Here is a 24,998-nt window from a genome sequence, read left to right on the forward strand (position 1 = left end):
ACCATGTCCCCAGTCTCTGACCATCTCCTGTACCATGTCCCCAGTCTCTGACCATCTCCTGTATAAAAATATATATTTTTTAAAATATGTTTTGGTATCGGTGCTGTTTCGGTATCGGTTTTGGTATCGGTTTCTGCACCAAAAAACCCATTCGGTGCACCCCTACTTTAAAGTGCTCGATAAGACTCACAAATAAAAGGATATAGCTAATCACCTTCTCAATGGCACACAAAGCCATTTGACTTCCAACTGTGCTCATTTTGATTAGTGCAGAAAAGAGCTTTCCTGGAGCATTTCAGTCCCTGGTAGTGCAACTGAAGCAAACAACGAACTATGGGTGGCATGGCACTGTCACCGAGATCACGTTGTGGACAGGCACAAGTCAGGAGATGAATACAAAAAAATAAAAAAAAATTCCAAGGCTTCATCAATGCCTAGAAGCACAGTGATGTCTATTAAGAATTGGAAGGCATTTGGTACAATACAGACCTTCCCTGGATCAGGACGTCACTCCAAACTGGATGAAAGAGCCAAGAGGAATCTGGCCAGAGAGGCTACCAAGAGGCCTATAGCAACTCTGAAGCAGCTGCAGGAATTTATGACAAAGAGTGGTCATTGTGTGGATGTGACAATATCACAAATTCTTCACAAATGTGGCTTGTATGGGAAGGTTGCGAGAAAAAAGCTGCTCCTCAAGAAAGGCCACATGCAGTCACCACTGAGCTTTGCCAAAAACGCAGTTTGAAGATTCTGAGGCCACATGGAAAAAAGGTGTTATGGTCAGATGAGACCAAAATGTAATTATTTGGCCTCAACACCAAAAACGATATGTCTGGCTAAAACCCAATACAGCTCATCATCCAAATAACACCATTCCTACAGTAAAGTATGAAGGTGATGATATCCTGTTATGGGGGTGTTTCTCTGCAGCAGGGACTGGAGCACTTGTCAGGATAGAAGGAAAATGGATGGAGTTAAAATGCTGTCAAGTTCTTGAGGATGCATTCTGCCAGAAAGTGGTCAATGGGAAGAAGGTTTACCTTCCAACATGATAATGCCCCAAAGTACACAGCAAAAATGACCATACAATGACTGAAAGAGAAAATGGAGAATGTCCTTGAATGGCCTAGACAGAGCCCAGACTTAAACCCCATTGAAATTCTGTGGAAGGACTTTAACACTGCAGTTCACAAACGGTCACCATCAAATTTAAATGAAATTGAGCAGATCTGCAAAAAATAGTGGGCAAAAATTGAAAAATCTAGTTGTGCAAAGTTAGTAGAGACAAATCCCAACAGACTAAAGGATGTGATTAAAGTAAAAAGGTGGCTCAACAAAATACTGGCCCAAGGGGGTGATCCTTCCCCCCCACGCAGGGATTCTGTTTATTTTTTCCCTGACATAGTGTTACATCATTTACTTGGATGTTATAATTTGCACTAGTAAATACACCCGGATAAATAAAAACAAATGAACAGTATCTTCAGGCTGCAAAGCAACAAAATGTGATTATTTTAAAGGGGGTGATTATTTTCTATACCCATTGTATAATTTTTGTATTAAATTAAAAAATGAGATGCACTTACAGTTTCTGTAAAAATGTATGCAGATACACAGAGCTCACAGACACATTGGCAGCCTGTCAAACTTTGTGCCAACCCCGCCTAGCACAATAATGTCACAGTCACACCTGGCTGACGTGTTGCGTCCACAGGACTTTTAACAAAGGTCACTTTTCATTTTGCTAAATGCTTTTTAAATACCTGCCCAATCCAAGACTCTGCATTCTAGCGCTTATAACTGAAGATAAAAATGTCTGCATGTGTGAGGTTTAAAGGACAGGTTCACCCCATAGCAACAAGTTATACTCGTATTTAGGGCAGAGAGCTGCACGGGCCTGACATTGCATTTGTGATCTGCTAAGGTTTGGTTGACACTATGAACCGCACCGCATTCCTGTTCAATTCACATGCATTTCAGTGTGGTGTGATTTGAGCCCATTCATTTTCTATGGACTCAAATCACATTGCACCAAAGACTTGGATGCAGCAAATTCTAGAACCGTACATTAAACCAAATCACATGGTCCTTTTGTACCACGCTATCTGGGGCTGACAAATGCACTGCATTTGAGGTGTCGTTAAAACTGCCCTGACACCCACTGTGGATCCCAAGGGTATTGCTATTTGAGTGCGGTGCGGGAAAACGCACACAGATCATGGCGTTTCCCACACCAAATTAGTGTGAACCCAGCCTAATTGTGGGTGCAATGCTTTGCAGAGTTCTGAGGAAAAAAAAAAAAAAAAAAAAACTTTATATTTAAAATGTTATAATAAAAAAAAATAAAAAAATTATATATATATATATATATATATATATATATATATATATATATATATATATATATATATATATCAGAGCTGCTCAATAAATCGTTAAAAAATCGTGATCTCGATTCAAACCCCTAGACCAGTGATGGCGAACCTTGGCACCCCAGATGTTTTGGAACTACATTTTCCATGATGCTCATGCACTCTGCAGTGTAGATGAGTATCCTGGGAATTGTAGTTCCAAAACATCTGGAGTGCCAAGGTTTGCCATCACTGCCCTAGACGATCTCTATCTCAGAGTTTGTGGATTCTTTCATACAAGTGGAGAGACTTATCTGCTCACTCAGCTGTCAAAAGAAAACATGGGCAGTCTGCCAAGTGTTTAAAATGAAACATTGTAACCAACTCTTCCTTCTTAGATCAAAGGGATAAACTTCTGTGTGAAAAAAAAAAAAAAAAAAAAAAAAAAAAAAAAACAGGCAGTCTGGCAAGTTTTTAACATGTAAATCCAGGAAGTTTAACCACTTAAACACTAAATTGCTGCAATATTTTATGTCACACTGTATTTGCCCAGCGGTCTTTCAAAACGCAATTTTGTTTTGAAAAAAAAAAAAACAAACAGTAAAGTTAGCCAATTTTTTGTTTTAATGTGACAAATGTTACGCAACGAGATTTGTGATCTATCTTCTAAGCAAAAAAATTGTGATTCTCATTTTACCCAGAATTGTGCAGCTCTAATATATATATATAATATATATATATATATATATATATATATATATATATATATATATATATATATAAATAATATAATATAATATATATATATATATATATATATATATATATATATATATATATATATATATATATATATATTTTTTTTTTTTTTTTTATTACACACACTTTTTTTTTTGTTTTTTTTATTAACAAAGATGAACTTAGCCTTTAACCACCTGACGACCAGACCTATTTACCTATTTCTGACACTTTGTTTGGAAGTAAAAAAAATTAAAATAAAATCAACCGAACTTTTTAAGAACTTTTCTGCCTCATCCTTGAAGGGGAATCTTCTTTTCCAGGTTTTAGATCTAACCAAACTCCTTTCAGGAAACTCCCATTCTCGAAGAATCAAGGACTGGTGTAGGGGAAAAACCCTTGATTGGTTTTTAACCAACCCCCTGTACATCTTATCCTGTGCAGAGGTTCCTTTAGCTGGTTCAGGGTTCTCATCAGTGCCATAGCTTAAAGTCGTCCAGGCCAAAGATGGGTCTGTTTACCCCGACATCTTCTGTATCACTATCCATACATAGATCTGCCTCCTCCTCTGAACTGGGCTCAGGCTTTCTACCTCTTCCCTGGCCTGAGCCAAGCAAAGTGCCTGAGTGAGTGGAAAAAAGGACACTTGGTCCTGGTCTGAAAAGTAAACTCTCCTGAGAGGAGGAGCCCTCCTTAGGGGCATGCTCCTCTAAGCTAGTTACCTTGGGTGCAGCTGCAGAGGTGCGGAAAGATTGAATAGTGGCCAATATTTCTGCTGCAACAGATTTAAGAAAATCTTTCATTAAGCCTGAGGCCTTTTTCCCTGCCAATTTGCTAATACACCGATAGTAAAATGGCTTGGTATGGGATTTAGACAATCTTTCCCCGCAATTACAGCACTTTAGTGGAGCTAGTGCTAGCGGATGTAGAGGGTGGTTTATTAGAGACCTGAGCGCCACTTGGGAAATCTGAAAAAATAAAAATAAAACCCCGGTCACTCTTCCTGCCCCCCTTAACATGGCTGCAGGCTCATTCACCAAAAGGGTAAGAGCATAGGAGCTTTTCCCAGGAACAACTAAAGGCTAGCCTGTTGTCAATCCCTATAGTAGGGAAGAAAGGGACTTACCAGGTCCCGGCTTGCTCTTGTCTGCAGCCACCTGTGCTGCCTTTCCATCCTCATCCTCCATGAGGTGGGATTAGGCAGACACTCACTTCTTGCAGCTCGCCGAGTCCTGGTAGGAACGGGAGTGTCTCAGCCTCTGCAGCCATGAGCCGCGTGGGTCCAGCATCTCCTCCACGCTTCATCCCCAATTCCTGGGTCGCACTGGGCGCGTTCCGCCCTTTTCCTGTCCTGAACGGAAGTTTTGGTTTTAAATTGAGGTTTGAAGCATGCTAGGTCCTCCCCTTGGTGTCTTATATCCTCTGAACTCCAGAAAAATGGCGCCCGCTGCACACAGGGGAAGACAAGAGGAGAGCCGAGCTGCTGAGTGGAGTGCAATGGCGGGAATTCTTATCTAAACCTGGACAGCCTGCATGACACTATGGGCAACCTGTGAGAAGCTCGAAGGCGGCAGGTTAGTGCGGCCCTCACCGGCGTTCCTAAATCAGGCTCACAGGGGTACCATCCAACACTCTTAGTCTTCTGGTCAGAGAGAAAAAAAAAACACACAACTGTTCAGTTTTTTGCTGTGGGAGAAACACAATCAATACTGGAGGGACAAGAGGGATGGTGGGGCCTTTTAACAACTATGAACTGATTATGTTTCCTGTAGGGAGGAACCCATCATCTCATGTGTTGCTGTCCTGGAAGGCGAGATGAGAAATCAGTATTTTTTGCTAGAAAATTACTTAGATTAATATATAATATATATGGGATGCACCAACATATCAGCCGAAAATGCACTTTTTGGCAATTGGCCGAAAGAGAAAAATTTTGTTTGGGTACAACGTTGCATGACCACACAATTGGCATTCAACGTGTGATAGCGCTGAAAGCTGGAAATCAGCCTGTACAGGAAGGGCGTGAAAGTGGCAAGTAGGTAAGTGGTTAAAGTGGTAGTAAACTTTGAACCAATTTCTTCTACTAGGGTTGCACCGATACTAAGCATTTGCAAGTGTACTTGTGCGACGGATGGCCTGACACCCAGCCTGGGTGCCTCTGCCAAGATGCAGCTTCCTCTACTCTGGAACCAACAGTAAGCTAATCAAAAGCTAGCCACCCAAACAGTCCGGCGTCTACAGTGAGGGAAAAAAAGTATTTGATCCCCTGCTGATTTTGTACATTTGCCCACTGACAAAGAAATGATCAGTCTATAAAATTTTAACGGCAAGTTTATTTTAACAGTGAAAGACAGAACAAAAAAAAAAAAAAATATCCAGAAAAATGCATTTCAAAAAAGTTATAAAATTAATTTTCATTTTAAAAAGAGTGAAAAAATTTGATCCCCAATCAGCAAGATTTCTGGCTCCTAGGTGTCTTCTATACAGGTAACGAGCTGAAATTAGGAGCACTCCCATAAAAAGGGAGTGCTAATCACAGTTTGTCACCTGTATATTAAAAAAAAAAAAAAAAAAAAAAAAAAAAAAGAAGAAAACCACACACCTGTCCACAGAAGCAATCAGATTCCAATCTCTCCACCATTGCCAAGACCAAAGAGCTGTCCAAGGATGTCAGAGACAAGATTGTAGACCTACACAAGGTTGGAACAAGACCATCGCCAAGCAGCATGGCAAGAGGGTGACAACAGTTGGTGCGATTATTTCCAAATAGAAGAAACACAAAATAACTGTCAAACTCCCTCCATCTGGGGCTCCATGCAAGATCTCACTTAGTGGGGTTTCAATGATCAGAACGGTGAGGAATCAGAACTACACAGGAGAATCTTGTCAAACTCAAGGCAGCTGGGACCATGGTCACTAAGAAAACAATTGGTAACACTACGCCGTGAAGGACCGATATCCTACAGTGCCCGCAAGGTCCCCCTGCTCAAGAAAGCACATGTACAGGCCCGTCTAAATGATTCAGAGGAGAACTGGGTGAAAGTGTTATGGTCAGATGGAATCAAAATCAAGCTCTTTGGCATCAACTCAACTCGCCGTGTTTGGAGGAGGAGGAGGAGGAGGAGGAGGAGGAGGAGGAGGAGGAGTGCTGCCTATGACCCCAAGAACACCATCCTCATTGTCAAAAGTGGGACGTGGAAACCTTTTGCTTTGGGGGTGTTTTTCTGCTAAGGAACAGGGCAACTTCACCACATCAAAGAGACAATGAACGGGGCCATGTACCATCAAATCTTGGGTGAGAACATCCTTCCCTCAGCCAAGGTGTCGAAAATGGGTTGTGGATGGGTATTCCAGCATAACAATAATCCAAAGCACACAGCCAAGGCAACAAAGTTGTGGCACAAGAAGCAGCACATTGAGGTCCTGGAATGGCTTAGCCAGTCTCCAGACGTTATTCCCATAGAAAATATGCATCTGGAGCTGAAGGATCGAGCTACCAAACGACAGCCTCAAAACATTAATGACTTGGAGAGGATCTGCAAAGAGGAGTGTGACAAAATCCCTCCATGTGTGCAAACCTGGTGGCCAACTACAAGAAACGTCTGATCTCCGATTGCCAACAAGGGTTTTTCCACCAAGTACTACCCTGTTTCCCAGAAAATAAGACCTAGCGTGATTGTCGATGATGGCTAGGTCTTTTTCGGGGAAACAGGGTAAGTCATGTAATGCAAAGGGGCCAAGTACTTACAGTACCTTAAAACTAAGCCCTCCAGAGGCACACCGTCACCGCTGCAGAGGCTTCCATCTTCACTTGATCTTCCTTCCGGGTTCATGGGCAGCGGCCGTTTGATTGGCCGAGCCGCGATGATGTCACATCTGTGAATGCGTGCAGGAATCTCGGCCGTGGCTCAGAGCTCTGAAGAAAATTAAATGGGTATGCCGTTCCTCCAGAGTATATGCGACGGTGACGTCACCGGTTGCTGCTCGCTAGAATATTTTCTAAAACGGTGAACGTTTAGGAGATAGTCATCTACGGGAAAGCTTTATTATACGCTTACCTGTAGGTAGGAATCAAATGCAGGAGTTTATTACCACTTTAAAATGTTCACTCTCAGTACAAGGACACTGGAATAGATGGACGGTTGCAGTAAGTACATTTGACAAACAGGGAAAAAGAGAAAAGCTCCACACATATTGCAATGATGCGTTAGGCGCTGGAGGGTTCTGTAGCCCATTGTTTACATACAGCATTCATATCATAGTCACAGACTGTTCAAAGCACACCGCTGTAACACACAGAGGAGGTTACTCTGCAGAGTTCAATGGGGGCCGGTGAGTGAGAACACATTACATGACGAACACAAAAATACTGAACTATATTCTGCAAAAAGCAGAGGACTATGGTGAACGCCGCTCACCCGATATTATTCACGAATAGTATTCAAAACTATTAAAATAAAACTCGTACGAGTAGATTTCATTTACTAACCACTTAACCTCCAGAAGATTTACCCCCCCTTCATGACCTGGACATTTTTTGTGCTATGACACTGCGTTAATTTAACTGATAATTGCAATCATTTTTTTTCCCCGAAAAATAGAGCTTTCTTTTGGTGGTATTTAATAGAGCTGCACGATTGTGGCTAAAATGACAATCACAATTATTTTGCTTAGAAGATAGATCATGATTCTTTTCCGAATCTCGCGGCGTAACATTATCTTTCACATAAAAAAAAAATAATAATAATTGGGCTAACTTTACTGTTTCGTTTTTTCTTTTTTTTATTAATTGAAGTGTATTTTTTCCCCAAAAATTGCGTTTGAAAGACCAGTGGACAAATACAGTGTGACATAAAATATTGCAGCAATTGACATTTTATTCTCTAGGGTCTCTGCTAAAATATATATAATGTTTAGGGGTTACAAGTAATTTTCCAGCAAAAAATATTGATTTTAAATTAAGAAACAAGTGTCAGAAAAAGATTTAGACTTTAAAGAGGAGCTTTAAATATTGCAGCTGCTGACTTAATAAATTGACACTTACCTGTCCCAGGGTCCAGCGATGTCGGTGGCAAATGACGAGCAATCGCTTGTCTCTCCGCTGCCCCCGCCCTCTGTCTAGGAATCGGGAAGTGAAGCATTGCGGCTTCACTTCCCGGTTCCCTACTGCACATGCGTGAGTCGCGCTGTGCGTCTCCATTGCTCCCTGCGGTGTCCTGGGAACTGTGTGTTTTCCAGAACACACCGGGGGGGGGGGGGGGGGGGGGGCCCCCATCTATGGCTAGCTTGTCCCGGAAGTGGGTGGGTATCTGCACCCCCCTCCCCCCTGAAAGGTGCCAATTGTGGAACCGGAGGAGGAGGGGGATCAGATAAGCGGAACTTCCACTTCAGGGTGGAGGTCCACTTTAAGTGGTTAAACTTCCTGCATTTACAGGTTGTTAAAAAGTTGGCAGACTGCCTGAATTTTTTTTTGCACACAGAAGTTTATCCCTTTGATCTAAGAAGAAAGAGTTCGTTACAATGTCTCATGTTAAAAACTTGGCAGACTGCCCCAATGTTTTCTTTTGACAGCTGAGTGAGCAGATAAGTCTCTCCATTTGTTATATGAAAGAATCGTCAAACTCTGCACTAGAGCTCTTCATGGGGGTTGAATCGAAATCACCATTTTTTTAAGGATTAATTGTGCAACTCTAGTATTTAATCACCAGTTTTTGTGCTATATACAAAAAAAAAAAAAAATGAAAAAAATTGACAATTTAGAATATAAATATATATATATATATATATATCCCGATAAGCATATATTCATTGAATATTCAAAAATAAGTTATATCCAAGGTGATCCCACATTGATAATAAATGAAAGTGCACAAGACATGAGTGATGTTCAGAAAAGTGACTTCCACCTCTTATAGTGTGGCCACTTACCGACTCCCTATGATCCCCTATTACAGGAGATCACACACGCTTTGGGCTATATACCCAGCCAGGGCCTTTGGAAGTTCTTGAAGTGCAATTTTCCCTGGATTCACCAAAAGCCCTGGCTGGGTATATAGCAAAAGCGTGTTTGATCTCCCATAATAGGGGATCATAGGGAGTCTGTAAGTCCTTCTATAAAAAAAAGGTGGAAAATTTTCACTAGTAATGATGATGATGATCAGCAGGACTGCAATATTGCGGCAGACAATCTGACACTAATACAGTGATCAGTGCTAAAAATATGCACTGTACTAATGACACTGGCTGAAAAGGGGTTAAACATCTAGGGGTGATCAAAGAGTTAAATGTGTGCCTAACCAGTGTTTGTGCATTTACTGTGTTGTGTTTTTACTAAGGGATTGCTGGATTTTATTCCCTGCTTTTATTCAGTCACCTGCTCATTAACAACCTGCTTTTTGCTGATGCCGGAGGCTGCCTGCTCCCATTTAACTTTACCTACAGGTAAGCCTTTAGTAAGGGTTACCTGTAGGTACTGCAAACATCTCCTAAATTTGCACCGTTTAGGAGATATTTACTATATATGCTGCCGCCAATTGGCGCATGCGCACTGAAGGTACGGCCCGTTCGTGCAGTTTCTTCAGGACCCATGCCGTGACCAGCAGCACCTGCTGGAGGGAGTGACGCCATCGCGGCTCCGGCCAACCACAGCGCCGTAGCTCGCGAACCTGGAAGTAACTCCAGGAAAGATGTTGGCCGTGGGAGCAGAGTAGAGCGGCACTGCAGGGCATCGTTCCAAGGTATTTCATAATGAGCTAACTCCTTATGCCTTTGTTTTGCTGGGGGTTTTTTTGGGGATTTTTTTTTGGCAGCTTAAAACCTGTTTAACAACCATGTGGTTTACTGGTTATTAGAGGCGTTGGTGGGTGCCTGCTCCTTAACCAGGATGTGCCTCCAAAGTCTGCCAAAACCGTTGCAAGTAAAAAAAAACAAACCTTCAGGTGCGATTTTTACGTGACTTTTGAGGGTTAACATTGAAGTTTATGGCCCTCAAGTCACGGCAAAAATCGGACCGAAATAGTGCATGAACTACTTTGAAGTCGCTGCGATTTTAGGTCGCATTATTAAAATTATTAAATTATAAAAAAAAAAAAAATTAGCCTATACAATTGCTAAACAAGCCATTTTGTGTTTTAGGGTTATTAAAAAAAGTGTTAAACAGCACTGCAACAGTCAGTTATGGGGTGGAGGTTATTATAGAGGTCCAAGACTCCCTAACCCCAATGCCCGGGGGTTATTACATCTGCTGGCACCAATGCCTGGGGGCTATTCTCATGTGCGCTGGCACCAATGCCAGCGGTTATTATTGTATCCACTGACAACAATACTGTGCGTTTTGATAGCGGCCACTGACACCAATTATTGTACTCTAACTCTCTTCCCGACGCATTTTACAAGCCATTGGAAAAAAATGCAGCAAGACACCAATTTTCAGCAAATGAGATGCATTACTACATGTTCATTTTGAATGAGCTGCCTAGCTAGATTCTATACACCTTAATGCAAAAAAAAGTGCACTGCTATTGTGCAGCCCACTGTAAGTGCTGGGGGCCACACTTGAAGCCCTCTTATTTTGACGTTTACCACTGCCGTAGATCTACCAATGAAGGACTATGTAGTGCAAAGGCCTGTCTGAGTGAATTGGTTAGTTTAGGTAGGTCCTTGTATTATATAGTATTGGTAAATCTAAATTTTGATTGTACAAACATTGTATGGTCAGATTGTAAGTAAGCTTTAAATTGATTAAAAAAAAATAAAAAATAAAAATAAAAGGGGGGTTTTCCTTTCCAATAACATTTCTATACATACCTGCTCTGTGCAATACTGCATGCTCTGTGTTGCGAACCTCCTCTTCTTGGGTGCCCCACCGCGCTCCTGGCTCCTCCTCTGTCCAGTGCTCCCACAGGAAGCCGCTTCCCATGGAGGCACACATGCAAATTCGCTCCCGAGCCCTGCTGCTGTGTCCGTTGACACAGACATTGGGACTCGGCCCCACTGGCTTTAAATGCCAGCAGTGAGAGCCAATGGCCCCCCCATTGCCCCAGTAAAGCCAATGAGACGCAGAAGTGAGGGGAAAGAAGAGCTGCAGACGTGCTCAGTGATGGAACGAATGAGGGCTCAGGTAAGTAAGGGGGGAGGGGGTTCCAAACATTATTTACCTTAATGCCAAGAATGCATTTCACAGAAAAAAGGTTTAGGATTTAAAATGTGTCTTATATTTATTGTACAAAACTATGTAACAAGGACAAACCTAAATTCATTGCATTTATATCAAATCATATAAGCCTTTATGCTACATAGTTGGACGGTAGATCTAAAGGAGCCAATCAGATTGTATAGTGTATGGTCATGTTGAAACCAAACCACGGTCAGGTAGACAAACAGAATTCAGCCACAACTGCCAGGAAAATTGTTCGGGATGCAAAGAAAAACACACAAATAAGGCTCGGTTCACACAGGGGCGACTTGTCCAGGCGACTTCGCCGCCTGACAAGTCGCGCTCCGTTCTGTACTACGGAACCGTTCTAATAGGAGCGACTCAAGTCGCTCCGACTTAGAAAAAAGGTTCCTGTACTACTTTTGCGGCGACTTCAGGCGACTTGCATTGACTTCTATACAGAAGTTGTTTTGCAAGTCGTGCCGCCCGCTGTGTGAACCGAGCCTTACTTCAGGTGAAATACAGGACTCTCTGAAAACATGTGGTGTGGCCGTTTCAAGATGCACAATAAGGAGGCATTAGAAGAAAGATGAGCTGCATGGTCAAGTCACCAGAAGAAAGCCATTACTACGCAAATGTCACAAAGTATTCCGCTTACAATACGCCAAACAGCACAGAGACAAGCCTCAAACATTCTGGCACAAAGTCATTTGGAGTGATGAGACCAAAATTGAGCTTTTTGGCCACAATCATGGATGCTAAATTTGGAGAGGAGTCAACAAGGCCTATGATGAAGGGTCCACCATTCCTACTGTGAAACACGGAGGTGGATCGCTGATGTTTTGGGAATGTGTGAGCTACAAAGGCACAGGAAATTTGGTCAAAATTGATGGCAAGATGAATGTAGTATGTTATCAAAAATATTGGAGGAACATTTGCATTCATCAGCCAGGAAGCTGCGCATGGGACGTACTTGGACATTCCAACATGACAATGATCCAAAACACAAGGCCAAGTCGACCCGTCATTGGCTACAGCAGGGTCTCAAAACGTGCTGTTCATGAAAGACAGCCCAAGAATTTACAGGAACTGGAGGCTTTTTGCCAAGAGGAATGGGCAGCTTTACCATCTGAGAAGATAAAGAGCCTCATCCACAAATACCACAAAAGACTTCAGACTGTCATTGAGGTTAAAGGGGGCAATACACGGTATTAAGAACTGGGGTATGTAAACTTTTGATCAGGGTCATTTGGATAGTTTCTGTTTCCATTATGATTTAAAGGGGTTGTAAAGGTAAATGTTTTTTCACCTTAATGCATTCTATGCATTAAGGTGAAAAAACATCTGACAGTGCCTGCGCCCCCAGCCCCCCCCCGTTTTACTTACCTCACCCCTCGAATGTCCTGCGCTTGTCCCCCGCCGTCCTTTCCACCGTTCAGCCTGGCCACTGATTGGCTGGAGTGGATGGAAAGCAGCACAGACATTGGCTCGCACTGCTATCAATCACATCCGGGGGTGGTGCCGTGTGATACAGATGCTTCTCACCATGCGAGGGAGCTCACATGAACGTGAGAAACACCTGCGGGAGGAAGCCGAGACAGCCGCCGAGGGACCCCAGAAGAGAAGGTTCGGGGCCACTCTGTGCAAAACGAGCGGCACAGTGGAGGTAAGTATGACATGTTTGTTATTTAAAAAAAAAAAAAAATCATTTTACAATCCCTTTAAGAGTAAACACGGTTGATTGATAATAAATGGCTTCAGCCAAACACTAACCACGAGTGAAAGAAAAGTTGCTTTATTCATATTCTCTGAAAAATGGCCAAGAAATCATAAATTCTGCCAGGGTATGTAAACTTATGGGCACAAGTGTACTGCATTCCCGCTGAAAAAGAAGCCATGGCCACCCTTATTAAAAAACAAAGCTTGGTTGCATTGAAGGGTTAGGACGGGCACTGCCAGTCACGGTTGGTGACACAAATTTCTCCCAATGATCAGCCTGAGCAGATGTCCACATAACAAACATTTAGGTTTTGTGTAGAACGAACATCAGTGATCCTTATAGTAAATATTGGATGAACATAATCCGGCTGCAACCTACATTTCCATTTTATGGAAAACCTTGTGATGAGTCATCCTAAGTCTGCAAATCGTCAGAAAACAAACTTGAAGAAGACTAAAACATTTCAGCCGGTATTTGTCATCCAGTCACAATGATTCGACAGTTTTTACAGTTCAGCCAGAGAAATGTGCTGAGTGTATAATGTACGCTAATAACATAGCATCTTCGTTATTCTCACAACTTAACACCCATAAACACAGAACATTTCCTTAAATCTGTAGTAAACCCACTAATTTTTATTTATTTTTTTAACCACCTGCAAAGCAAAAGGCATAATGAGCTAGTATGCACCGCATACTAGCTCATTATGAAATACTTACCTTAGAACGAGGCCCCGACATCTGTAGTAGGTGCCCTACTACAGCGATTTCCAGCTTCCACAGGTATGGAATATACATAGTTACATTACTCTAGCTGGTCCAATGTAATTATGTAAAAATATCCATACTTGGAATTCTTCGCTAAAGAAGAACTTCATCCTGCCTAACCACAACACAAAACATGCTTGCTAGACCATGAAGTCCTGCATTGTCTTGCATGAAGCCAAAAGTTCCTCTTTCGTTGCTCTTCTCCCCTGCCAACATCTTTAATGGAGGTCCAACACATGCGAGATCTCAGAAAAAACAAACAAAAAAAACTGCCTCCTAGGATATCTACACTACAACTCCTGTGATGCATTTTCCAAGACCTAGGCGAGGATTTAGCTACCCTGACAGCAGGACAGCTCTCTATAGCCCAGCTCCCCTTCTGGCTATGGCCAGGAGGGCAGCCCAAATCACGTAATCAGCCTCTTGGGAGGTGTAGTGTAAATATGCCAGGAGGCAGTCTGCGAGACCTCGCACAGACATTCTGCAGGTCCCCGTCAGTATCCCCTCCCGGCATTATCCCCCCCCCCAGCACGGCTCAAGCAGCCCTGCCGGCAGTATCCCCCCCCCCCCAGCACGGCTCAAGCAGCCCTGCCGGCAGTATCCCCCCCCCCACCATGGCTCAAGCTGCCCTCCAGGCAGTATCCCCCCCCACCACGGCTCAAGCTGCCCTGCTGGCAGTATCCCCCCACCACGGCTCAAGCTGCCCTGCTGGCAGTATCCCCCCACCACGGCTCAAGCTGCCCGCTCAAGCTGCCCTGCCGGCAGTATCCCCCCACCACGGCTCAAGCTGCCCTGCCGGCAGTATCCCCCACCACGGCTCAAGCTGCCCGCTCAAGCTGCCCGCTCAAGCTGCCCTGCCGGCAGTATCCCCCCACCACGGCTCAAGCTGCCCGCTCAAGCTGCCCTGCCGGCAGTATCCCCCCCCCCCACCACGGCTCAAGCTGCTCTCCAGGCAGTATCCCCCCCACCACGGCTCAAGCTGCCCTCCAGGCAGTATCCCCCCCACCACGGCTCAAGCTGCCCTCCAGGCAGTATCCCCCCCACCACGGCTCAAGCTGCCCTCCAGGCAGTATCCCCCCCACCACGGCTCAAGCTGCCCTGCCGGCAGTATCCCCTCACCAAAGCCCAGCTCCCCTCCCTGGCACTGGCAGTATTCCCCCCACCACGGCTCAAGCTGCCCTCCAGGCAGTATCCCCCCCACCACGGCTCAAGCTGCCCGCTCAAGCTGCCCTGCCGGCAGTATCCCCCCACCATGGCTCAAGCTGCCCTGCCGGCAGTATCCCCCCACCATGGCTCAAGCTGCCCTGCCGGCAGTATCCCCCCACCACAGCTCAAGCTGCCCTGCCGGCAGTATCCCCCCACCACAGCTCAAGCAGCCCTGCCGGCAGTATCCCCTCCCCAAAGCCCAGCTCCCCTCCCTGGCACTGGCAGTATTCCTCAACACTGCCCAGCTCCCCTCCCAACAGTATGCCTCACCATAGCCCAGCTCCTTTTCTGGCAGTACACATATATTACAAATTCATAAAAGCATCAACATTCTACAGTAATCTCAAAAGTAATTTTGAAATCAGCAGCTTTTATCAGAATTATTATTATTATTCAGGATTTATAAAGCGCCAACAGTTTGTGCAGCGCTTAACAAAATTAAGGCATATATTACAATTTGGTACAAGAGGAATCGGAGGCCCCCGCTCATTAACGCTTACAATCTGAAAAGGGAGGGTCAATTGATACAAAAAGCTTATAGCTGTGGGAGGCGAGCTGATGGAGAAATGAAAACAGTGTATTAGTTAGCAGCAGGATAGGCTTCTTTAAAGAAAAGGGTTTTCAGGGATCTTCTAAAGATGGATAGAGTAGAGGACAGTCGGACAGATTGGGGTAGGGAGTTCCAAAGGATGGGAGTAGCTCTGGAGAAATCCTGGAGGCGAGCATGAGAGGAGGTGATGAGAGCAGAAGATCTAGGGAGGACCGAAGAGGGCGGTTTGGTTGGTATTTTGGGACTAGGTTAGTGATGTCGCTGGGGGCAGAGTTATGGATGGCCTTGTAAATTATTGTTAGTACTTTGAATTTTATTTGTTGGGTGAGTGGAAGCCAGTGGAGGGATTGGCAGAGAGGGGTGGAGGACACTGAATGGTTGATAAGGTTGATGAGTCTGGCAGTGGCATTTATTATGGACTGGAGGGGGGATAGCCTATGTAAAGGTAATCCAATGAGGAGGGAGTTGCAGTAGTCGAGGCGAGAGATAACCAGGGAGTGAATTAGAAGCTTGGTGGTGCCATTAGTTAAAAAAAGGGGCGTATTCTGGAAATATTGCTGAGGCCAAGGTGGCATTATTTGGACAGGGATTGGATGAGGGCCTGAAAGGACAGTCCGTCCCCTAGCACCCTGGCATGTGGGGACGGACTGATAGATGTGCCATTGATTTTGACAGAGAAGTCAGGGGAAGGGGCACATGGGGGAGGAAATATTAAGAACTTGGTTGTAGATTGATTCCGTTTAAGGAAGTGGTTTGACATCCAGGCGGATATATCTGTTAGTAAACCAGTGATGCGTGAGGAGACTGATGGGGTGAGCCGAGGGGCAGAGAGATATATTTGAGTATATTGGCATATAAACGGTAGTGGAAGCCATCAGCTGACCCGGGGAGGACGTGTAGATTAAGAATAGAGGTCAAGAGGAGTTGGAAAGGAGGAAGTGGAGCTGTAAGGGACACTGAAGGTTCGGTGAGATAGGCAAGATTCGAACCAAAAGGAGAGCGTAGCCATGGAGACCAAGCAAATTGAGTTTTTGAGGAGGGAGTTGTCAACTGTATCAAAGGCATCGGAAAAGTCCATGAGAAAGAGTACGGAATAATGACCGTTGGTTTTGGCCGCTAGTAAATCGTTTGAGTTTTAGGAGGGCACTTTCTGTGGGGTGCTGTGGGCGCGAAAGATGGTCATTCTCAATGAGGTGGTCGCTTAATAGGTTGTAGACTAAACGTTCAAGGAGTTTGGAGGCAAAGGGAGTAAAGGGATGGGTCTTAGGTTAAGATTAGTGGGGTCCGGTGAGGCGTTTTTTGGTTTAGCAGTGACTAGCACATTTTTTAGAGGGTTGGGGAAGATGCCAGTAGAGAGGGAGAGGTTGAAGATAGGAGTTAAAGAGTGTAGGATAGAGCCAGATGGTGATCGTAGCATTCGAGAAGGAACAGGGTCCAGGGAGCAGGAGGTTAGGTGGGCTTTAGAAAAAAAAAGTTTAGCAACTTCCTCTATAGTAGCTGGGTTAAAGAAGGAATTACTGATTGTGCAGGAGGACAAGGAGTGTAAAGTGAGGGAGATATGTTGAGTGATCTTGCCATTAAAGAGTTCCACCCACTTTTGAAAGGTGGTCTTAAAACGAAAGACCACCCCTCATTTTTGGATAGGAAAAAAAAACAAAAAAACTTCTTCTATTGTACCTTTTTATGAAGTGCAGCCTGTACTCCTGATCCATCTGGTCCACGGTACAGGACGTCATGTGCCCATTCACAGAGGGACTTGCGCATGCACAATAGGAAACGGGCAGTGAAGCCGCAAGGCTCCACTGCTGGTTTCCCTTAGTTAGATTGACTGCACCTGCACCAGATCCGATGGACGGATCGGCCTGGGGGGGGGGGGCGACATCACAGGCTCCCTGGACAGGTAAGTGTCCTTATTAAAAATCAGCAGCTACAGTGTTTGTAGCTGCGGGTGGAACACCACTTTAAGGTCTTTGTTCAGGCACTTCCTGTTATAACGTGACAATGTTGTGTCTCTGCCTCCCAACGGTGCTCCTGCATTGTCACCCTGTCACATGAAATTCAGAGGGCAGCCACAGATAGAGATCTCTGTGAGTTTGTGTCAGCAGGCAATGCAAAGTGGAACATAAACACTCGAATCATTTCACTTGTCTGCACTGTTTGGAGGGTGGGAAATACCAACGTGCGCCGAGCGCTCCCTTGTACCAACCATCTGAACAAGCCCTTGGATGACACGGCAGCAATACAATCGGACATGCTCATGCAGAACGAAAGCTCAGATTGTCGGAGACAATGAAAACAATAGAAAATGCTCCATAATGTTAGGCACTGCTTGTATGATTTAGGTAGACTACCTACCTGGATGTGCGCAGACTCAGATCATTGGATTGCTAATTTATCCACAGAAAACAATCCATTCATAGCCCCCGAGTGAATATCAAGTCCAGGAGGACAATTGCAACTAACGTGGCCAGATCAAGTCATGTACGTCTTGTGGTCTATGGCCAGCTTTGATCACTGGTGTCCCTCACATAGAGGCACAGGTCACCAGCAGCCACAATGGGGCCAGGTGTAGGAAGCATAAAGCCCATAGAACAGCAAAGAGCAGCCAGGGTCACCTCCACAATGGCCCCTGTGACCCTGCTGACTACAGAGGCCGACACTCATTATTGCCAACATTTGGAAATCATTTCCAGGGACATTGTGCTCTTCCAGGCTCACACAACCCAATGGTTGGCATATGGTTGGCATAGGAAAAAAAAAAATGGAAGGTCCAAGACTTCTAGTATGCGATTATCCAGGAGCAGATGGGTGCTACCTATTGAGAAGGTCTAGTAGTCTATGATGTGCCTATTGGAGGCAATAAATGATTAAATAAATGATCAATTTATTTTACAATTCATCTGTCCTGATCAGAATAACTTTATTTTACAGATTTACAGTTGACAACCTAATCGATCAATATGCCACACAGTCAAGCACTGATGTTGGTTGAGAAGGCCTGGCTCGCAGCCTCGGCTCAAATTCATCCCAAAGGTGTTCTATCGGGTTGAGGTCAGGAATCTGCAGGCCAGTCAAGTTCCTCCAACCCAAACTCGCTCATCCGTGTCTTTATGGACCTTGCTTTGTGCACTGGTCAAAATCATTTGGTGGAGGAAGGATTATGGTGTGGAGTTGTTTTTCAGGGGTTGGGCTTGGCCCCTTAGTTCCAGGGAAGGGAACTTGTAAGGTGACAGCATACCAGGACATTTTGGGGGGGGCGCGGGAGTGGCGTAGATACCCGTGGGTGGCTCGGGTATCTATGCCCGGAAGTGGGAGTAAAATACCTGTATTAGGCAAATGTGACTCGGGACCAGAAAAGCAGAAGTTCTATTTTTGGGTGAAACTCCGCTTTAAGACATCATCGAAAGATCGTGGCCTCAATTTGACCCCCCCCCCCCCCCCCCCACTCCATCTTAATCCAGAATCTCCATGATTCATGTAAAAAGTGCAGAGCAGTTCCCCTGCTCACAGCTGTAAAAAAGGCAGCCAGCAATGTTTATCAACAACATTGCACAGCCTGAAACATAAAAAGAAACATTGTATCCGTTCATGTATTTACATATCAAAGGAATGAACTTCAGTCTGCAAATGAAGTCAGTTTAAAGTGGAGTTCCATCCAAAAAAATGGAACTTACACTTTAAGTACCACATTTAGCATTTTTTTTTGGGAGGGGAGGAAGCAGGTACCTATTTTTGAAGGGAGTTTACCTCTTCCCCCTCCCTCCCATCTTCTGGGACACATCACAGTGCACGTCACGTGAAGCCACAGCCCTGTGTCACGGAGAGGAGGGGGAAGAGTAGCGGGGCTTTGTGTGCCCGCATCGCTGTACAGCGGGACTGGCAAGTTTCTGTTTGTTAAAAGTCAGTAGCTACACTTTTTGTAGCTGCTGACTTTTAAATGGGTGGAACTCCGCTTTAAGGCTGGGTTCACACTGAAGCACGGAGAAGCTCACAGCAGGAGTCCGGTGCGTTTCCATTCACCGTTTCAGGTCCGATTTCAGCCCAAATTTTTGGCTGAATTCGGATCAGAAAAGGCACAGGACCCCCCTACAATTCGCACCGGAGCCGCTCTGGAGATGTGTGAACCGGCTCCATAGACAGCCGGTCACAGTCTCCAGACATGCAAATCGGATGCGGAGAAACACATTCAATTTACACTGGTGTGAACCCAGCCTAAAGCAACCCTGTCAAGTAAAAATAAAAATCTCCCCCCCTTTTATTAAATTGTTCCTCTGTTTAACCCATTATTTACCCTTAATTTACTCTAATCGGCCTTATTAACTCCTTATTCTCATTTTTTTTTTTTTATAAACTATTAATAATTAAACCCTCTCTTTTTGATTTGTTCATTAATATTTTTACACGTTTCACATTGAAAAAAAGGCGTGAAAAATAAAAAAGGGTATTTCAATTTGTAAAATAACTTTTCAATACTCTGTACCATTGCTGACAGCTGAACTATGAACCAAAAAGTTGCGGCAGGGATCAGTTTTGGCAAATACAAAAAAAATAAAATAAAAAAGACCCTAATATAACGCAATGTTTGTTTTTTTTCTTTACAAATTACATTATTTTTCATTACATTTGATTGAAGCAGAGCGTATTGTCTTATTTTACTTGTTTGATAACCTAATGATCAGGAGTTGTAAATCTTTAAAATAAAATAAAAATAATGATCTTTATTCTAAGCAAAAAAAAAAAAAAATAGTGATTCTCATTTTATCCAGAATCATGCAGCCCTAGCATACTAAGACAATTAGACAATTTCATGCTCCCAACTTTGTGGGAACAGTTTGGGGATGGCCCATTCCTGTTCCAATATGACTCTGCACCAGTCACAAAACAAGGTCCATAAAAGACATAGATGAGCGAGTTTGGGATCTTGAGGAACTTGACTGGCCTGCACAGAGTCCTGACCTCAACCCAATAGAACACCTTTGAATTGGAGTGCACACTGTGAGCCAGGCCTCTCTCGTCCAACATCAGTGCCTGACCTCACAAATGCACTTCTGGAAGAACGGTCAAACATTCCCATAGACACACTCCTAAACCTCGTGGACAGCCTTCCCAGAAGAGTTGAAGCTGTTATAGATGCAAAGTTTGGGCCAACTCAATATTGAACCCTACGGACTAAGACTGGGATGTCATTAGTGTTTGTTTGTGTGTAGTTCCCCTAATGACCATCAGCAGAGATGTCTAGGTTCTTATAAAGACCATACCCAACCCAAGCCACAGAGGTCCTCGCAATGGTCGCCACCGGAGGTCCTCGCAATGGTCGCCACCGGAGGTCCTCGCAATGGTCGCCACCGGAGGTCCTCGCAATGGTCGCCACCGGAGGTCCTCGCAATGGTCGCCACCGGAGATCCTCGCAATGGTCGCCACCGGAGATCCTCGCAATGGTCGCCACCGGAGATCCTCGCAATGGTCGCCACCGGAGATCCTCGCAATGGTCGCCACCGAGGTCACAGAGATTCTCAAAAATGGTCTTCATTGAGGTCACAGAGGTTCTTGTAATGGCCATCATAAGATACCTCCATAGCTGTGGCCATAAACGTTCTTTTATTGCCATCACTGGGGCCACAAAAGGTTCTTGTAATGGCCATCACTTGTGCCGTAGAGGGCCTCCTAATGGGCATCACTTGTGTCATGGAGATTATTATATGGGCCAACACCAGGGCCATAGAGGTTTCTGTAATGGCCATTACTGGAGCCATAGAGGATCTATCTTGCGGACCCTACCTAGGCAGCTAAAATTCTCTACCTCCAGCATGGGCACTCTTCCACGAGTTCTTCGTGTTCCTAGGAAGAGGAGACGAGGCTCAAAACGCATAAACACACTAAAACCACTGAAGTAGAAAAGATGTAGCTGGATAGCCGCACTCCGAATTATTCAACTTTATTTCAAAAATGTAATTAAAATCATAGCATCTAGGCTTGTATACAGACAGTTTCACACCGAACACGGTGTTTATCAGCCTAGATGCTATGATTTTAATTACATTTTTGAAATAAAGTTGAATAATTCGGAGTGCGGCTATCCAGCTACATCTTTTCTACTTCAGTTCCTGTTGCAAACAGAGCCAGCACCCTGTGGGATTGTGGAGACAGCTGTTTTGGGAGAAGTCATTACCTTGGAGCGGTAACTCTTTGTATTTACACTAAAACCACTTGTTTGGCACAGATTTGGATGCTCCGATTGAGATCCACAGGGCCAAAAACGTGTAATTCCACCAATCCCACCCTTGCGGTTGAGCGCTGTCATGCTTCACTAAACGCGAACGACGTTGGAGTCGGTCTTCTGGAGTTTCTCGTATTTCGGGGCGGTTATTAGGGCGCGTGTTCCTTTAAGACTATGAGATCCATTGAAAGGAAAAGTCCTCTAAGAGAAGAAGATCCTAATGTCACAGATGACAGGAGGGGGAGGGGCGAGATGGGTCAGACCACCCTCCCCTCCCCCCGGACACACACACATCTCACCTTCCCGGGGACCCCCCGGTGGTCGGTGCTGCCCTGCCAGAACCTCCGGCTGTAGCAGGTGATGTAGCCCACCAGCTTCTCCTCGTAGGGGAAGTCCACCTTCCAGATGAGCGAGCCGTAGCCGAACACCCACATAACGATGATGATGATGACAGCCCAGCCGCCCCGCTACTCGCACTGACACACACCGGTGTCTGCACCCTCGCCTGCCACCAAGCCCCGCCCCTCCGCCTCTTCCCACCCGCTGATAGGACGGCGCCGGCAAAGCGTCACGGGACTTGTAGTAGAAACGTCGAGCGCTTTTTTTTTGGACGAACTTTATACATAAGAGACAAAAGAAGAGAACTTGCCGCGGCTAAGCAAGCAGTCTAGGCAGGGGGCGTGGCCTTGTGGTCCACGTGACTGAGGTGGCCGTGAGAAGCGCGGCGCGGGAGATGCGATCAGTCGGTGGTCGGGCCCGTGCTGGTGTGACGTCAGAGCTGCTGACCGGAATAGTAAAGGGAGCGGCGCCGGTCCGGTGTGTGGGCGTGTCAGGACCTGAGACTGACAACCAGCCCCCTGTGTGTGGTTATTAAAGGGTGAGTTCACCTTCCTATGGAAAACGAGTGAACTGAACGCCATCGCCACATAGTCATACCGGTGCCCCCGGGGTCCTCCGTGCTGACCAATGACAACACAGCTGTCCGTGCTGACCAATTAGAAGAGCGTGTGAGGTTCCCACAGGAAGGACCAATCAGTAAAAAGATAAACAAAGTATCACAGACAGTAGACATGCACACTGACAAGAATATTCTTCATTTTCGTTTCATTCGTTTTTTTTTGCTTTTTTTTTCGGAAATCCGAAAATTAGAATTTTCAAATTCTGAGTTTTTGAATTTTCCAATTTTGAATTCCGCATTTTCGAGTTTTAAAATTCAGAATTTCGGAAATTCGAAGTTAAAAGAATTCGGAAATTAATAAATCTGTCAAAATTTGTTAACCACTTCAGCCCCGGACCATTTTGCTGGCCAAAGACCAGAGCACTTTTTGCGATTTGACAGTGGGTTGCTTTAACCGACAATTGCGCGGTCGTGCGACGTGGCTCCCAAACAAAATTGTCCTCTTTTTTTTCCCTACAAATAGAGCTTTCTTTTGGCGGTTTTTATTTTTTGCGCTTTAACCATTTTCAGACCGGACCATTTTGCTGGTCAAAGACCAGACCACTTTTTGCGATTCGGCACTGCGTCGCTTTAACTGACAATTGCACAGTCGTGCGACGTGGCTCCCAAACAAAATTGACGTCCTTTTTTTCCCACAAATAGAGCTTTCTTTTGGTGGTATTTGATCACACGGTTTGATCCTGCGGTTTTTATTTTTTGCGCTATAAACAAAAATAGAGCGACAATTTTGAAAAAAACGCATTATTTTTTACTTTTTGTTATAATAAATATCCCCCAAAAATATATAAAAAAACATTTTTTCCCTCAGTTTAGGCCGATACGTATTCTTCTACATATTTTTGGTAAAAAAAATCGCAATAAGCGATTATTGATTGGTTTGCGCAAAAGTTATAGCGTTTACAAAATAGGGATAGTTTTATAGCATTTTTATTAATAATTTTTTATTATTTATTTTTTTACTAGTAATGGCGGCGATCTGCGATTTTTTATTGTGACTGCGACATTATGGCGGACACATCGGACATTTTTGACACATTTTTGGGACCATTGTCATTTATACAGCAATCAGTGCTATATAAATGCAGTGATTCCTGTGTAAATGACACTGGCAATGAAGGGGTTAACCAGTGGGTGGCAGTGTAGGGGTTAAGTGTTCCTAGAGGTGTGTTACTAACTGTGGGGGGGGGGGGTTGGGCTTTCATTTAGTGAACACTGATCTCTGCTCCAATCACATGGAGCAGAGATCAGCGTCACTAGTTGCTAGGCAGAATGGAAAAATGCTGTTTACCCGGCATTTCCTCCATTCGGCTGCTCCGTGAGACGATCACGGGTATGCCTGCGGCGATCGAGTCCGCGAGTCCCGTGACCGGACTCACGGGGGTCCCGACCAGCGCGGGAGCGCGCCGCCGGCGGCGCGCTCCCAATGACAGGGCGGCATTGAATATTGGACGTACCTGTACGCCAATATGCCTGCCCGTGCCATTCTGTCGACGTACATCGTCGTGCGCTGGTCGGGAAGTGGATAAACAAAAGAAAGCGTAAAATTTTGGAAAAAAACAAATTTTTTTTAAACTTTTTGCTTTAATAAATATCCCCCAAAAATGTATAAAACATTTTTTTTCCTCAGTTTAGGCCGATACGTATTCTTCTACATATTTTTGGTTAAAAAAAAAATCGCAAAAAGCGATTATTGATTGGTTTGCGCAAAAGTTATAGCGTTTACAAAATAGGGGATAGTTTTATGGCATTTTTATTCTTAAATTTTTATTTTCTTCACTAGTAATGGCGGCTATCAGCGATATTTTTTTTTTTTTTATCGTGACTGCAACATTATGGCGGACACATCAGACATTTTTGACACATTTTTGGGACCATTGTCTTTTATACAGCAATCAGTGCTATACAAATATACTGATTCCTGTGTAAATGACACTGGCAGTGAAGGGGTTAACCGCTAGGTGGCAGTGTAGGGGTTAAGTGTCATCGAATAAAAGCAGCTGGAAACTCTATACCAGTGATGGCGAACCTTGGCACTCCAGATGTTTTGGAACTACATTTCCCATGATGCTCATGCACACTTCAGTGTGTTTGAGCATCATGGGAAATGTAGTTCCAAAACATCTGGGGTGCCAAGGTTCTCCATCACTGCTCTATACCATCAAGATTATTTCTGTTCAAGCCTTCGCAGTGAGTACAGTCAGCAGCAGACTAGTTTTGGCGCTAAGCCTTGTTCACAGCACTCATGTATGTTAAAAGGCATGAACATTTATACATAAAAGACTGTCACATGATTGGGGTCGACCCATATATCGGCCGATATTTGCCGTTTTTTAATT

The 24,998-nt window shown here is 44.5% G+C and overlaps 2 protein-coding genes across 4 annotated transcripts in view; one reads left to right on the forward strand and one right to left on the reverse strand.

Annotated features, from left to right (window-relative positions):
* Positions 1-22,236, reverse strand: part of CHAC2 (ChaC glutathione specific gamma-glutamylcyclotransferase 2) — a 48,212-nt gene extending 25,976 nt beyond the window's left edge. The window contains exon 1 of the mRNA XM_077485560.1: positions 22,004-22,236. Coding sequence (XP_077341686.1) covers positions 22,004-22,138 — 135 coding nt within the window. The 5' untranslated portion in view covers positions 22,139-22,236. The remainder of the gene's footprint in view (positions 1-22,003) is intronic.
* A 131-nt stretch (positions 22,237-22,367) lies between these two features.
* Positions 22,368-24,998, forward strand: part of ASB3 (ankyrin repeat and SOCS box containing 3) — a 301,962-nt gene continuing 299,331 nt past the window's right edge. Inside the window, exon 1 of one of the 3 annotated variants that reach the window (XM_077485559.1) lies at positions 22,368-22,581. The gene's annotated coding sequence lies outside the window, so the exon portion shown is untranslated. The remainder of the gene's footprint in view (positions 22,582-24,998) is intronic. The other 2 variants (XM_077485558.1, XM_077485557.1) reach the window with 2 other exon arrangements.

Source organism: Lithobates pipiens, unplaced genomic scaffold (assembly GCF_037356315.1).
Source record: "Lithobates pipiens isolate NorthernLeopardFrog02 unplaced genomic scaffold, aLitPip1_a1.2 Scaffold_18, whole genome shotgun sequence".
Taxonomy (NCBI): Eukaryota; Metazoa; Chordata; class Amphibia; order Anura; family Ranidae; genus Lithobates; species Lithobates pipiens.